Genomic DNA, 14488 nt, shown 5'->3' on the forward strand with positions numbered 1-14488 from the left:
CGTGGCTGTAATTCTTTATTCCTGTGGTTCTCTTTACAGATTTTGGGGTTTTATACAACAATATTTGTGATGGCTCTGTACAATCTAAGACTTCTGTGCAATTTATTACTGGGTTTTAAAATGTGAACATGTTTCCCATGGCTGCTTCTTGGGAATATTTTTTTTTGTCTTGGGTTTTAAACCACCAAATGTAAAGAACTGAAAAAAATGTCAATAAAGCTTTCCTTTTTTAAGACCGTGGGTGCTTTTGCTGGGGGTGAATGTGTGATGAGCGCCGTCTGAGCGCCCATACCTGCCGGGAGGGCAAGAAGCGGCTGCTGGATTTCAGAAGAGACATCCATGTCTACGGCTGAAGCTCCAGAGCTGATTTATGGCCAACGCTAAAGCAAAGCCACGTCTCCTCCAAATTATTGGGGAGCCGCTGGGGTGGGCAGAGGTGTGGGGGCTGATCTAAAGCCTCCCTCACTGCGGTGGAGGAAGATGCAGCTGGAAAGACCCCCTCTCCCAGGCGGAGGAAGCACCGGGGCAGTTGGGTCGTTCTCTTCCTGCGGGCAGGAATCCCGGGATGTGGCGGTGGGTCCCTGCTGGCCCTGCTTGGTGCGGGAGAGGGCGGTGTCCGCCCGGCTTCAGGGACGGACATGGAGCCGCCATGGCCAAGCCCTTTGCTGGCTCCACGCTGGCCCAGGCTCGCAGCAGCCGCTTCAGGGAAACGGGGAGTTGGTTGCCAAACCGATCTTCTCGCCCCGCTCACATCAATTGGCAGACGAGGCTCAAGCGGTGGAGCTGCGGGGCTTGAGGTGGGCCGAGGGCCGTGGCGGGCTGCAAGGGCTCTGCACGTTCCCAGTTATTTTTGCTTCTTGCAGGAGCCCTTTCCTTTCCCCACAGCCCAGGGAGGTTCATCCCAGTGGCCGCAGCGTCCCCGGCTCCAGCTGGGAAGGATGGAGCCCCTGCAAAGGCTGGTGAAGTGCCACCGGACCCTGATCGTCCGTCTTTCCCCACCAGTGTCCCTCGTCCCTGTCCCAGAGGCTGGCACGAGGGTGCCGTGGGAGCTGGGTGCGAGGTGGTTCACGGGAGCCGGTGATTCCCTGCCTCCCTCCATGGCCGCTTCCTGCGCCAAGCTGGGCATCCCCTGTGCCGGGTGGGATGGTGGCGATGTTCCAGGGTGACGCTCGGAGCTTTCCTGAGGCACCATTTCCAGGTGCTGGTGGTCCTGCTTTGTGCGGGGAGCCCTCGCTCCATCCCGGGGCGGGGGGCGGAGGGGGAAGGACACCCATCCCCGCCACCACCCTCCTGGGCCGGCTCAGGAGGCCACGGACCCTCACAGCCCCCCCGGGTCCCCGAAGAGCGGGAGGCACCGGAGGGGTTGGGAGGCGCACGAGGGAATGTCGTTGGGGCGGGGTGGATTAATTAATAAATAAGCAGCTGCTAAATTGCCGTGGGGGCCGCTGTGGCGGGAGGAGGCGGCGGGTCCCGCCTCAGGCCCGGGGACTCTTATTTTGACCGCGGCGCGGCCGGGCGGGGGCAGCAGCCGCCGCCGCCACCACCGGGCCGGGCCCTGGGGCCTCGGCGGGGCCTACCCTCCCCTCCTCTGCCGGCGGCCGCCAGCGTCTCTCGCTGTACCTTGGGGCCTCCCCTGAGGCGCTGAGGGGGCTTCTGGGGTCCGTCCCCCTTCCCCGGGGGTCCCCACAGGGATCGGGCCCGGGCCGGGAGTGGCCGAGGGCCGGGCTCAATGGAGGAGCCACCATGGCCCGCGTCCCCGGTGCCTGGGGCTATCAAGGTCGCTTTGTTGTCAAAAGATGGGCCGAATCCCGAGTTGCCCGGGTCTGCGCGGTGGCACCGCTGCCCACCCCGTGCCCTGCTGCCCTGAATCCTCCCGGTGCCACGAAACGCATCTCCTGGTGCAGCCATGGCCGCCCACGGAGCCGGTCGAGGGGAGCACCCACGCTGCGGCGGCGCTGGAACCCCCCGGTGTGACCCCGGCACTGAGACCCGGCTCCTGGAGAAGGTCTCCAGAAGCAGATGGTGGCCACGGCTCTTCACCCCCGCGGCCCGTGCCGCTTGCAGTGCTGGAGGACGAGGGTCTTGCTGCAGAACGAACCCACCCCCATGGCCGTCTGCCCCCCGAGAGGAGCGAGGTCTCGTCATGGAGAGAGGGGTCGGGGAGGAGCAGGGTCTCATCATGGAGCGAGGGGTCGTCACAGAGCAAGGGGTCGGCGAGGGGCTGCAGGAGCTCAGCCATGGACCACGGGAGGGGACATTGTTCCTCCCGACAGCTGATAATAAATGTATTAATTGACATCAGGGCGCTCGAAGGCTCCTGTTTCCCTCCAAGAATCAAGTGTTCCCCATCAGGGATTGCCTGTCCCCGCGTCCCCCCGGCGACGCCGGCAGCAGCTCTGGGGCCAAGGAGCCCTCAGAGGTGTTTATCTCCCCCTCGTGCAGTATCTCCTGCTTTACTCAGGAGCCGTAAAAGAGCTAATTGTTTTGCAATCATGGATTTACAGGCCTGGGCATTAGCAGGGGCCCAGCGGGACTGGGGAGGGGGGAAGCAGCTGCTGGGGGTGCGGGAAGGGAGCGAGGGGGACGGAGGGCACCCGTCCCCAGGGTCCTCCGGGGCCGGAGCGCGGCGAGCTGCTCCCTCTTCCCCCCGTCCATCCTGGGCGCCTCAGACCTTGCACACGCCAGGCTGAAAATAACACAAAAGTGGGAGCAGCTGCAAAAGAAGACGATTTTTAAAGGATAATTTTTTTTTTTTTTTGGCAGGAGGATGGAGGGACTTTGTGACTCTTTCTGGGGGATCTTGCACGGATTTTGTTTAGGTTTTTTGGGCAAGTGCTGGACGCCGTCATGGCGGGGCATTCATGAGAGTTTGGGAAATTCATTATCTGCTCAATTAGGAGTGGCTGGTGCTCTCCCCACCCCCCCGCCGTGGGCGGTGGGATAAAACCCGCGGTGCGAGAGGCTGGTGCTGCCGTCTCGGTACAAACAGTAACGAATCTGCGCTCTGGGGATGTCGGTGGGGCCGAGGGGCCCCGTCCCCACGCCTGTCCCCGTCCCACCCCTGTCCCCGTCTCACCCCGTCCCCATCCCACACCCCCCCCGCCCGGCTCCAGCTGTACGGCAGCCTCCTGACGGGCGCCGCCATGACGCCGTACGGCGGCAGGAGCCCCACGCGGGGGCCGCCATGCTGCCTCGCGCATGCGCGGTGGCCGGCGGAGCGTCTCCATTGAGAAGAATGAGGAGAAAGGGGCGGAGCCAAGGCGTGAGGAGCCGCCGAGGGGGCGGGGCTACGCTCCGGGGCTCCGGCCATGGCCACAGTGGATGCCGAGGTGAGTGAGAGCGGCGGCGTCCATCTGCCCGGGCGGGGGGAAGGAAGATGGGGGAGCGTGGAGTGGTATCGCCCAGGGCCAGGCGGGTTCTGTCGGAGGCCGGGAGGGGGGCCGTGCCCCCGCCGCCCCATGGTTCAGTCCAACTCCTCTGAGGGGAAGAATGTGGGAGCTGCTGCCATTGTGTGTAGGGGGGCCCGGGACTCTGTATAAGTAACACCCCTCCACGGTGAGTCAGTGGTATGGGCCATACAGGTTCCGGGGTTCCCCCCAATGGGAGCGAGTGCGTGTGGCGGAGGCGGGGGGGGACATCCATGTTCCGGGGCCCCCCATGCGGCGGGGCGGCGGGCGGCGCTGGCGCGGCTCCATCCAGAGTCCAGGGCCGGCCGGGCGCGGCGGCGGCGGGCGGGCCGCCGCTATGAGCCATGCAGGGTCCCGGGCGGCGGGCAGGCGCCCGCGCGGGGGCAGGCATGAGGCATGCAGGGCCCTGGGCCCCCGCCGCGGCGGCGGGGCGGCCCCGGCCCGGCCCCCGGCCCGCCCCCGGCCCCGCGCACCGGCAGCAGCGGGCAGCTCGGCCCCGCGGCGGGGCCCGGAGTCCTCCGCACTGCCCTCGGAGGCCCCGCGGGCGGGAAGCGTCGGTCAGGCGGGCCGTGCCGGCGGCCGCAGCCTCCGGCTTTCGAGGGAAGAGGGGCCGAGGCGGGGCCAAGTCGCTTTTGAGAAGAAAACTCTTGAGCTTTTCCTCAGAAAATTGAGTTTTGCCTCAGAAAACTCTTAATTTTTTCTTCAGAAAACTCCGAGTTTCCTCAGACGGTGGGCGGCCCGGGACAGCAGCCCGGTTCCCCTGGGCCGCCTCTCCTCTGGCCTTCCCTCGGTGCTGCCCGCTGAAGGGGGCCTGGACGCCGGCCCTGGGCATCGGGCAGGCCGCAAGGGTGTCCTCGGTTGAAGGAGCGAGGGGGGAAGGCGGCGGCGAGCCCCGGAGGGGCAGCAGCAGCCCCTCGGGAGTGCGAGGGACTGGCCTCCTCCACGCAGCTCTGTTCCCCTTAGCGGGAGAGTGGTTTTAAAGGCCCCGAGTGCGAGGCTTGAGGAAATACTGGAATCGCACCCAAAATCCCCAAAGAAAACGAAGTTTGCCATGTAATGACAATTAGCCGTAATTAGCCAGATCTGTAAATGTCTCCAAAGAGTACAGCACACAGCTCAACCGCCCCATACAATTATGCGAGTGGCACACAGTGCTGAACACTTATTGCGCTTGCCGTGTTTCTTTATGCCAGACTGAAACTTTTTCCCTGCTTTTGTTAAGAGAATATGAACTCTTTTTGTAAGTCTTTTTGCCCTCAGGTAGACACTGGAATGCAGCGCGCTGGCTGCTGAGCCTTCACAGGCACAAAGAGAGCAATGAGATAACACAGGTGTACATTTCTATATGAACTAAGTAAGAGCTGGAGGTGAGCGGATGCTCCGGAACTGTAGCCAGATGCAGTTACGGATCGGCATCTCCCGGCGGCTGGCTCACACCTCGCCGTTCAGGCGTGATGGGGGGTGCTGCAGCTTCTCTCTGAAACACCGCACTCAGAGGCTGTGCTGCGGCAGGGAACTTCTGCCCTGTGTGGGATAAAGTCTGTAGCACGGTCACGCAGCTGGCAACAGCAGTTCTTTGCGAAGCACTGCAAAGACAGCTTGAATTTATTACTCAGACAAGATTCCCATCATCTTCAGCATTGAGTTTTGTCTAAGGCTTTCCTTATGCCTTCTGTTTCATCACAACTGCATCTCGAGGCCTGATCCTGCTGTCCGCCCTTTGTGCTTTTGAAGAGGATCAGGTGTTAATCTTGCCCTGTGATAGAGCAATCAGCCCTCAGGTGCTTCTGTGACTCCATGGTCTGGTTTTGCCTTCGGCTTCCTGGGTGTGATTGCTTTCAGGAGGATGGCTTGGTTGTAACGGGGGCAGGAGTTGGCTCTTAACTCATCAGCTCTCAAGGCCCAGGTCAGTCTCAACACTACAGATGCACGCTTTTTATTTTGGGAAGCATCTCCCAGGAGTCCTGGCTGGGTCTGCTCTGTATGTAGAGCATTAAGAAACATTGCTCTTAGAGTCAGGCTTAATATCCACAGATGTTGCTGTGGATTATGGGGAGGGAACGGTGACTCATTTGGAGTTTAATTCCTCCCCTCCCCCATAAACTCAGTCAAATCTGAGGCCAGATCTGCCTTTGCTTATACCCCTCTGAGGCCAGAGGGGAGGAAGTTGGCATAAATCAGGCTGGAATTTAGAGAGGGGAGGAGATGCTCTTTGCTTCCCCAGTGCTTGTAGGGTAGAGCGAGGACTAACACCCACAACCGTGGTGTTCTGCCATGTGCAAGATGGAGCAGAAATGAGGGATTATTTCCCTTGGTCAAGAGAGGTGCAGAGGTGTGTTCCTGGGAGGAGATATTTGCTCTGAGCAAAGAGCAGGGTGGGAGCCTGCGGGCTGGAAGAGGGCTGTCTGTGTGTCTCCAGGGAGTGTCCACACCACCTCTACAGACAAAGTTGTTGGCAGTCAGTTAACTCAAGACTAAAAGCTTCCAGTATAGAATAGCTTCTTGCCAAATCTGTGTGTTGGCGAGTGAGGGAGAATCTCTCTGAACACTAAGTTCTTCCTGAGTTCTGAGCTGTAAACTTTGGTGGGTATTCTCCTCTGGCTGCCCCGAGCAATCTCCGTGCTTTGGGAAGTGGTTGAGCTGCCGGGTAAGTAGCCATTAAGTGCCATAACCCCATTGCTGCAGAGAAGCCTGGTTTTACTGTTGGTTTTCTTTAGCAGGTGTCTTATATCCAGCCTGGTTTGCGGCTTTTAGGTATTTCAGACGTACTGTGAATGCAGTGCTAAAGATTAAAGTTTAAGGAATTGAGTTTGTCTTACTCAGCCAGTTTTATGATAGTGCAGGTTCATTGAATTTGATGCTGCTACTCCAGTTTGCATCAGTTTAGTGAAGAGAATCAGCTGACCTTGTGTTTCTGTGTTTCCTAAAATGATCGTTTGGTGTGAGCTTGAAAAGGGAGGTTTCAAGCCATGATGTTTTTCCTCAGGCTCGTGCTAACCTCGGGAAGGCTGGTGCCTGCATGCTAAGCAGGAAGTAAGGTGTGTGTGTGGCTTTGAATGAAGTGGTTCTCTTCAGAAGTCACACTGCATTTTTCATCATTTTTTTTTTCCTCCTATCTGTTCTGATCTGTAACATCTTTTTTCTGGAGATGCAGCTTTGATCTTTAAAGTGAAGAGACGGCGTGCAAGCCACATAGAGGACAGATTTCCCCACTGCTCAGCACCCTCAGCTGAGGCTGCATCTCCGACGAGTTCAGCACCCAGCAGCTCCCCACGTTTTTAAAGGCGAGGACTCAACAGGCTGAGCGGTTTCGCAAATCAGGCTCGTGGTGCTGAGGCTTTGCCCTGGCTTTGATCCTTGCTCTCATCCCCTCCGCCAGCTGGTGCCGGGAGCTCTGTAGGCAGCCCCTCCGCCTGTTCAATGAACTCCCTACTGGATTAAGGGGCAACATTCACTCATGTCAAAGCGCTTCCTATTCACGGGTCCCTGGCTGGAAGGAGGTTGCCGTAATAGGCCACCGAGTGCAGGAGTGATAATAGGAAAAGCCAGGACCTAATGAGCAGTGCCTTTGAGCCGTGAGTGTGTAGATGATTTCTTCAGTTTCCCACTTTCTGTTTTGCAGGTGACGTGAAATCCAGTGCTTCTTTCAGGCCTGCCCTGCCCTTCCTCCTCTCTCATTTACTCCTGCCAGCTGGTATCGCAAGTGAGGAGAGGGCTTTGCTTTCCCAGGGCCGTTGCTTTTAATACGGAGTCTGTTTCAGGAAGCTGCATCTGGAAAACTTGGTGCATTTTAAACCCCATCATCTTTCCTCCTTTGTGAGCTGTCTGGAAGCCTGCATGTTTTGATGGCTGCAGGACAACTGTTTTCCTCAGTCTCCTTAGTGCAGTGAGCGATGTTGATACTACTTTGACATGAACACAGGAAAAAGATGTGTGTTTCCAGTTGTTGTGTGAGATTTCTTCTGGGGTACCAGCCTTAACATAGTTTGCAACATTTTAGCTGTACCTTTGTATGAAGAAAGGAGATTTTTCTCCCTTCTCTGATACTGAACACCTAGTAACGAGAGTTTATAACTGTATCAGTTAGGGGCTTTCGCACAAGGGTTACTTTATTAACATGGTAAAATTACACACTGTGGTGTCCATGACAGAATTTTACCCCGTGTCAAATGGATGCTGACATTTACTTTCCTAACATGCATTCTCACATGCTGAACAAAGCCATGGGCTAGCGAAGGCTGTTTGGGAACTCGTCCATTTCTTCCATGTAGACAAACTTTGAATAGTAACAGAATGGGCAAATATGACTTCTGAAGATTTAAGAAAGCCTTAAAAGTGCCCTTCAGTTGTGGTAAGCTAACATGGCTGAAAAGAAAAAACATCTGAAGAACGTTTTGTCAGTCAAGGCAGAATCAAAGGCCTGGTTTATACTTTAAAAAAAGCTCTTCCAATATAATTATGCTGACTGGCAAGGATGATTTTTTCATTTTTCCTTCCTGAAATAGTCACACTAATAAAAGTCCTTGCTGTGGATGTAGCTGTATTAGTTTAGATGTGATTTTAGACCAGGGTAGCTTATTTTTTTGCTTCCCAAAGCAGAGGCTTGGTCTACATTTGAGAAGTTTTGCCGACTTAAGTTATCTGTCCACAAATGCAAAGAAATTGCTCTCCCTTCCACCATAGCTGTGTCAGCAGAAGTCCGGGTAGAGATGCAATTACCAGCAAAAACCCCAACAACAAGAAGAAAAACAAACAAACAAACAGCTCCTCCGCGGAGGGAACTGACTGGAGCTGTGCTGGCAGGGAGAGCTGGACGGACGCTCACCTTGCAAGCAGCTGTGCCAGCTGATGGAGGCATCAGCATCCCTTAGCGGTTCATTGCCGCTGGCAGGGAGCAATGTACCGGTCGGTACCCTGGGGTATCACACTTCCCAATGTGCAGGAGAGCAGCTGATATCGAAATGATGAGGGACTGATACTGTTGTGTTGCCACTGATCTGAAACGCTAGTCTGGAGCCTTGCTTTTTATCAGCTTGTCTAGTATTTTGTGATCTGTCTGTTCCCCTCCTGAAGCCGGGGCAATGCTGCCTGCGTGGCCTCTCTTCTCCAGAAGCTGTGGAGGGGATGACAGCAGGCCATGCTCCTCTTGCTTTTCCCTGGCAAAGTGCTTGGAGCAGAGCACAGCTGGTGCCTGTGGTTTGGGTCAATGGGCCTCTGAAAAGGAGGAGGTGAAAGAGGGTTACACGTTGTGCAGGACTGAGAGGTTCAAGGGGTCCATTTGAGTGCTTCAAGACAAATTTTGCTGGAGGTTTTCCCCTCCTTGACTGTTGTGGGAGCCAAAGGTCAGTGGTGAAAGGCTCACCTTGCCGTCTGTGTCTCAGGCGGATCAGGGAGAAGTTGTGTGAGTACATCCTCCCTCAGTGTGTGGGCAGGCAGTTGGTGATGGCTGGTGACTGGGTGAAGTGGTAAAGTAAATCCGACAGGGAGTGGAAGTTTGCTGTAGCCCTGCTGACTTCGCTTGGCTGCCAAGCTCTGTGAAATGCATATAAACCCAGAATAAACTGTACTTATAAAAGAGCTTGATGCTGGTATTGCTGCATCTAAAATAGAAAGGCTTTCCTGCTTTTAATTAAAAATTTCTAGCATAGGCAAAGTATCAAGGACACCCAGCGTATCCTCTTTTCAAGTAGGAAATGTTCTTCCAGGAGGATTCCTGTTTCCATAATGCCCAGCCTGATCCCTGCCATTGTCTTGCCTCCATACCAGCTCGTTTTGCCTGAGTTTACGTTTAAGATACTTTGGCTTCACGGAGGAGTCACCGCTCAAACACGCTGCCTGACATTAACTGCAGACAGCTGCTGAGCAAGGTGAGCCGATGCAGTGTAGGGCTGAGCTGCTCGTGTGTGCAAGGGACTGACTTGGGGGTGGAGGTGAGCTATTAAATATTAAATCCATCCTTTTCAGTGTCATATCCCCTTCTCAAGGGAGAGCTCTCGGAGGCAGTGGTGAGCGGTGTCAGTTTAGGACAGGGAGACAGTGAGTGGGATGGACTGGCAGAGCAGAAAATTCAGGTCCACTTCTGTTTGCATACGGCTAATCATCCTGCAGAGACAGCACACGGGAGAGGGAGGAGATGTGCAGGTGGCGCAGCTGGGGAGGAAGTAAATACAGAGCAAGATAACCAGGCTGACATGGATAAACTCAAAATAAAGCCAGGTAAGTGACTTACCCCATTTGTTACAGGGAAATGTAAAATTATGCAAACAGGGATAAAAATAACCAAAGCAATTATAGCTTCTTGGGTCAGCTAGGGCAGTCCATGACCCAGGAGATGTTTTTGAGCTTGCCGTGGCTACAGCATTCAGAACCAACAGCGGAGAACTGGGGAGCTGAGCAAATTGAGGTAGGTGGAGATAATAGTGGTGCCCAAAGACTACACAGCAGGCCTGTTACCTGGGATTTGGGACAAAGTGCTTGAGCCAAGTCCAGGAGGCTTGTGATGCTGCAGAAAAACATGCCTTCTTGTGCCTGTCTCATTGCTAAAAAGAGGAGGAACATGGTGCTTATTCCTTCTGAGGATGGAGGACAGCCAGGATGAACCTGACCGCTTGAGTCATCTGTAGAGCCCAAGGGAGCACAGCACGAGAGCACGGGCACCTCCGTGGAGAGAGAATTGCAGTGCAGGTGTCTGAACTGAAATGCGCCGTGCTTTGGCCTTGGTTAGGTTAAGAGGAAAAGTCTATGTGTTGTTCAGAGTCCTACTTCAGATTTTTGATTAATTTTAGAACTCAAGTGTAGATGTGGACAGATATATTTTAGCACGTTAACTGTCAAAAGGGAAGCCTGGTCTCCCCAGGACTATTTATTGGCCATGACCTGCTGATGCGTTTGAATACAGCCCTGAGTGCAGTGAAATACATTTTATTTTTTTTTCCCCCTCCTTCTTTTCCTTTTTAAGCCTGAGCTCCTGGATTCTTGAGAATCTCAGCTACCTTCTTCATCTCCAGCCACACATTTCTAGTCCTTGCAGTTTCAGAGGAAGTTTTAATAGGTAATTTCTCCCAGAGGCTCAAAGCCAGAAGGCAAATTACCCAAATGTTTTATCCAACTTCAGTGGTAATTGGGGATGTTTCATACTGCTGACCCAGAGCATTCAGAAGCTATACTTAAGTTCTCTCAAAAATCATAATATTGTTTCAAGAAGTGGGAAATTAAACGTGCACATGGTGGAAAACTTAGAAAGGATTAATGGGTTTCAAAATTACATGTTTCATCCAGCTGTTGATTTGGGAATTGAAAGTACGCCTGTTGCAGTATCAGGAGGTAGTTATTGAGACGTGACATTCGGCCGTGTGTCTAGTGAATGCAAATGCCCAAAGGCCTTTGACTTCAAAGCCGTGCCCTACCTCCAAACTGACTGGAGTTTTTGATGGTGCATTAGCTCAGCCCAGGTGTGAGCAGCTGGGCAGCGAAACCATATGTATTTTTTACTATTTCTTCCCTGTAGTTTAATTTATCCTCTCCTGATTGTCTCGGTTCCTGGGGTATTATCCAAGGCACGTTTTTATGCTGCCCTTGACTGGAGTTCATTCCTGGTGAGTTTTGCGTTTGGCAGGAGGGAAGGGGTTTGTGGGACGGCGCTGCAGGCTGGCAGTGCTGCGCAGCTCCTGCGGCTCCACACACCCTGCGCATCGCCAGCCATGGCCGCGTCGGGGATTTGGGGGCTGGAGAGGCAACACCTGAGGTGCTCATCAGGTGCTAAATAGGAGATGGCCCTTTAAGTCACTTGCGTTTTTAGGACCTGAGAAGTTAACTTTATTTTTTTGATGCATTTCTTATGTCCCAGGGGGTAGGTAGCAAATTTACACCCTGTCAAATGTGGTTTTATCAGTGTAAAGAAGAGGGTTATCAGTATTCGGGAGATGAAAGCATTAACAATCAGGCTGTGAGCTGGTTTTTATGATTCCATCTAGTATCTTGTTGGCCTGCAAGTTTGAACATAAACCTCCAGATGATAACGTAAAGCATGAGTCTAAATATTTTATTAATTGAGGAGCATTATTAATATTTGATAGATTAAATCAACACCCAGAAGGCTTTGCAAAAAGCACCACTGCTGAACTGGTGACCAAGACATTAGGTGTTTTTTAATTGCAAACTTGTTTGTAATAGCTTTTTCCAACTCTGTTTTAAATGTTAAAGATCGGTGAGTTCCATACATTAGAAATCCTTTTGTTCTTTGGATCAGGAAGGTATTTTTTAGTATTGCTAGGATGCGTTGTTTCAGATTGGTGATTTAATACCTCCTTAATATGCACAGATGATTGTTTATAAGCAAGTGTCCTATGGGACTTGGAGATGACATCTGGAATATTTAATCTTTTTTGCCACGCTTTGAGGAGAAACAACAAATGTGCCTTTAAAGATGGCCTTCAGATGAGATGTAATATTTACTTTTGCAGTAGTGCCAGATCCTGTAGCTTTCAGAGCGTGCGTGGAGAGGGGAGGTGAGGAGCCATGCTGGCTTTTAATCAACATCCCCCTGTACGAGGGAGACGCCACGAGTGAGCAAACAAACTGCTACTGAGCACATTTGCTGAAGACTCGTCTGATTTGACTTCTGAGAATTGCCGTGGGGAGAGGTTAGCACAGCCTCCAGCTTGCATCCTTTGAAAAGGCCAGCGAGGGGGGATCGTATTCTGTCCTGGTTATTTCCACTTCGTTTTCTAGTTGCTACAAAGTTGTATTTCCCATCTTTTTTTAAGATTTAGACCAGGTGTTTTGTCACAAACGGTGTACTCCCTGCCGAACTCCCACATTTTGGGGATTTCTTCGTCTGTGAGTTTTATATTCTCCTTCCCTATTGAAAATACCCTTCGTGCTGGTGATATGCTTACGCTCTTGCGTTTCTAAAGTTTAGCACCTTTTCTCATGCAGCTCCATGTTGATAGCACATTGGTCTTAATTTCTGGCTTTTATTAAAAACTGATTGGTTTGGTATCTTCTCAAATCCACACCTCTAGACTATCCTCATGGAAGCTGTTTTATAGACGTAATTTATCTTCTGCCCCTATGTGACAGTAGACTAATTTTTTACCTACCGCTGCGGATGCAAATGCTGGTGCTTTATGCAATTACGAGATGCATGTTATATTGTTGTTTGTCCTGGAGTCGTGGCTCGAGGTTGCCATCAGCAATGACACGCGACACAAAGATCCTCCTCGCTGCCAGCCAGCGTGCGGGCTTAAATACAGGTCCCGGTGTGATCCTGGAGGCAGCCTGGCCGCGGAGGAGAAGGTCGGGAGGTGATGAGGAATGAGGGTGATTTGTCAGGTCTGAGGCTTGGCTCGTGCTCGGAAGTTTTACCAGCCAACTTGCCTTTCTTCACCGGGGCCTTTGTTTCCAGCCACGCTTCTGATGAAAGGCAGGAACGGCAGCTCCTCCATTGGCTGCGGGAAACCACCTCCCCATGCGACACAAGCCCTTGACGAACATGCGCTGCGGCCGAGTGCCAGTGTGGATGCGTGCCGGTGGCGGGGCTGCGCTGGCAGCTGCCAGCCCCGGGCTCTTACCCGTGGGGTGCTGGCTTCTGCCAAAACAGCCTCCTGGGACAAGGGGGGAGGCAGCATGGAGGAAAAACAGCTGGGAGAGGGGATTTCCATTATCTGCCTTGAAATGCACCTAACCGAGGCAGCTGGCAGCTCAGCAGTTTGAGTCTTTGCTCAGCGAGGGCAGGCGAGTCCCAAGGAAAGGGCTCAGATATTCTCGGTGAGCTCCCAGGAATAGGGAGGTTTGATATGGTTCCCCCCCAACGTGCTTGTGACCCAGCAGCACAGTTGTGTCTGCAGCTTGAAGCTGATGCAGAGACGCATATTTTGCAGCTGTGGCCGAAGAGCCAATTGCAGGAGGCACCCATCTATGTGTATTTATACACTGGATGCCCGGGGATATTCTAAATTCTTCTTTAAATGACCAAAATCTCCACAAGTGGAAGCTGGCGTGGAGCTGCCAAGAGCTGCTCCTGATGCAACAGTGTCTGCTTTTAAAGAGAAATATAAATGGTGACACGAGGCCCTGTGGTTCCTGCGCGCGTTCCCTGATGAGTCAGATATCTCCGCTTGCACTGGGATGGTAATGCTGATGCAGTTGCTGATTGCTGCCAAAGCAAGGAATCCACACAAGGAGATTAGACAGCAGTCCTTTTCCCTGCTGGGTGCTCATTAACATTTTCTTGCTGATGTATTATTAATTAAGCTAATTTTTATTGCCCTGTAAGTATAGATGGTGCTGCTTTGCAAGCACAGAACATAACCTGCTTGTTTCCCAGAGTGTCTGAAGTGTGTGTTGTGCCATGTGCAAAATGAGAGTACTGGAAAAACTGACTGTGCGGCTGAATATTGAAGCAAGGTAAATCTCTGGGTTTTGTTTTCTTTTTTTCCCCTCTTACTTAGCCGAGGCCCGGCTTCATGGCTGACTGGGGCTGCTGAATGTGGAGCTCTATGAACGGAGAGCTAAGGACCTATAAATGCCCTGTATGCAGAATTAGTGCAGACAGATAATAGGACTTAAGTGCAAGGAGAGTTTGCAACATTGACCCTCCATAAGGCAGAAGATTACATAGACTAAAGTAGAGTATTACATTAAAAAGAGTCTTGGGACCTGATCCAAAAACACAGGGAAGGGGGAGGGCCTTGCCATCAGCTTCAGTGAGAGCGGCTTGCTTGCAGTGTACCCAAGCAGTGGGGCAGTCAGCAATTTAAACAAAAGAATTGAAAGTACTGTCCAAGCAAGGCTGGTTGGCGGAGTCTGATTATGAGATTTAGAATTTTCCCCTGCTGAAAAGCCGCTGGGCCCAAGACGACTTGTAGTCTTGTTAAATGCCAATGAATTGAAATTCTGCTAATTGGCCTGGCACCGCCATTGTGGTGCTTTGTCTACCGCGAATGCGGTGGCCTTGCTGTCAGCAGCCTGCGTGCCGTAACGGTGCAGCCGTGCGCTGCCAGCGTATGCGCAGGGGAGAGGCTGTGCTGCCGTCTCCGAATTTGCTATTTCACATCAGTTTGGGATCTGTGTGTTTGGAA

At 52.9% G+C, this 14488-nt stretch overlaps 1 protein-coding gene across 6 annotated transcripts in view; it reads left to right on the forward strand.

Annotated features, from left to right (window-relative positions):
- The first annotated feature begins 3237 nt into the window (after positions 1-3237).
- Positions 3238-14488, forward strand: part of EHMT1 (euchromatic histone lysine methyltransferase 1) — a 123934-nt gene continuing 112683 nt past the window's right edge. For 3 of the 6 annotated variants that reach the window (XM_074609320.1, XM_074609330.1, XM_074609340.1), the window contains exon 1: positions 3238-3329. In XM_074609320.1, coding sequence (XP_074465421.1) covers positions 3309-3329 — 21 coding nt within the window. In that variant the 5' untranslated portion in view covers positions 3238-3308. The remainder of the gene's footprint in view (positions 3330-14488) is intronic. The other 3 variants (XM_074609317.1, XM_074609327.1, XM_074609337.1) reach the window with 2 other exon arrangements.

Source organism: Larus michahellis, chromosome 15 (genome assembly GCF_964199755.1).
Source record: "Larus michahellis chromosome 15, bLarMic1.1, whole genome shotgun sequence".
Taxonomy (NCBI): Eukaryota; Metazoa; Chordata; class Aves; order Charadriiformes; family Laridae; genus Larus; species Larus michahellis.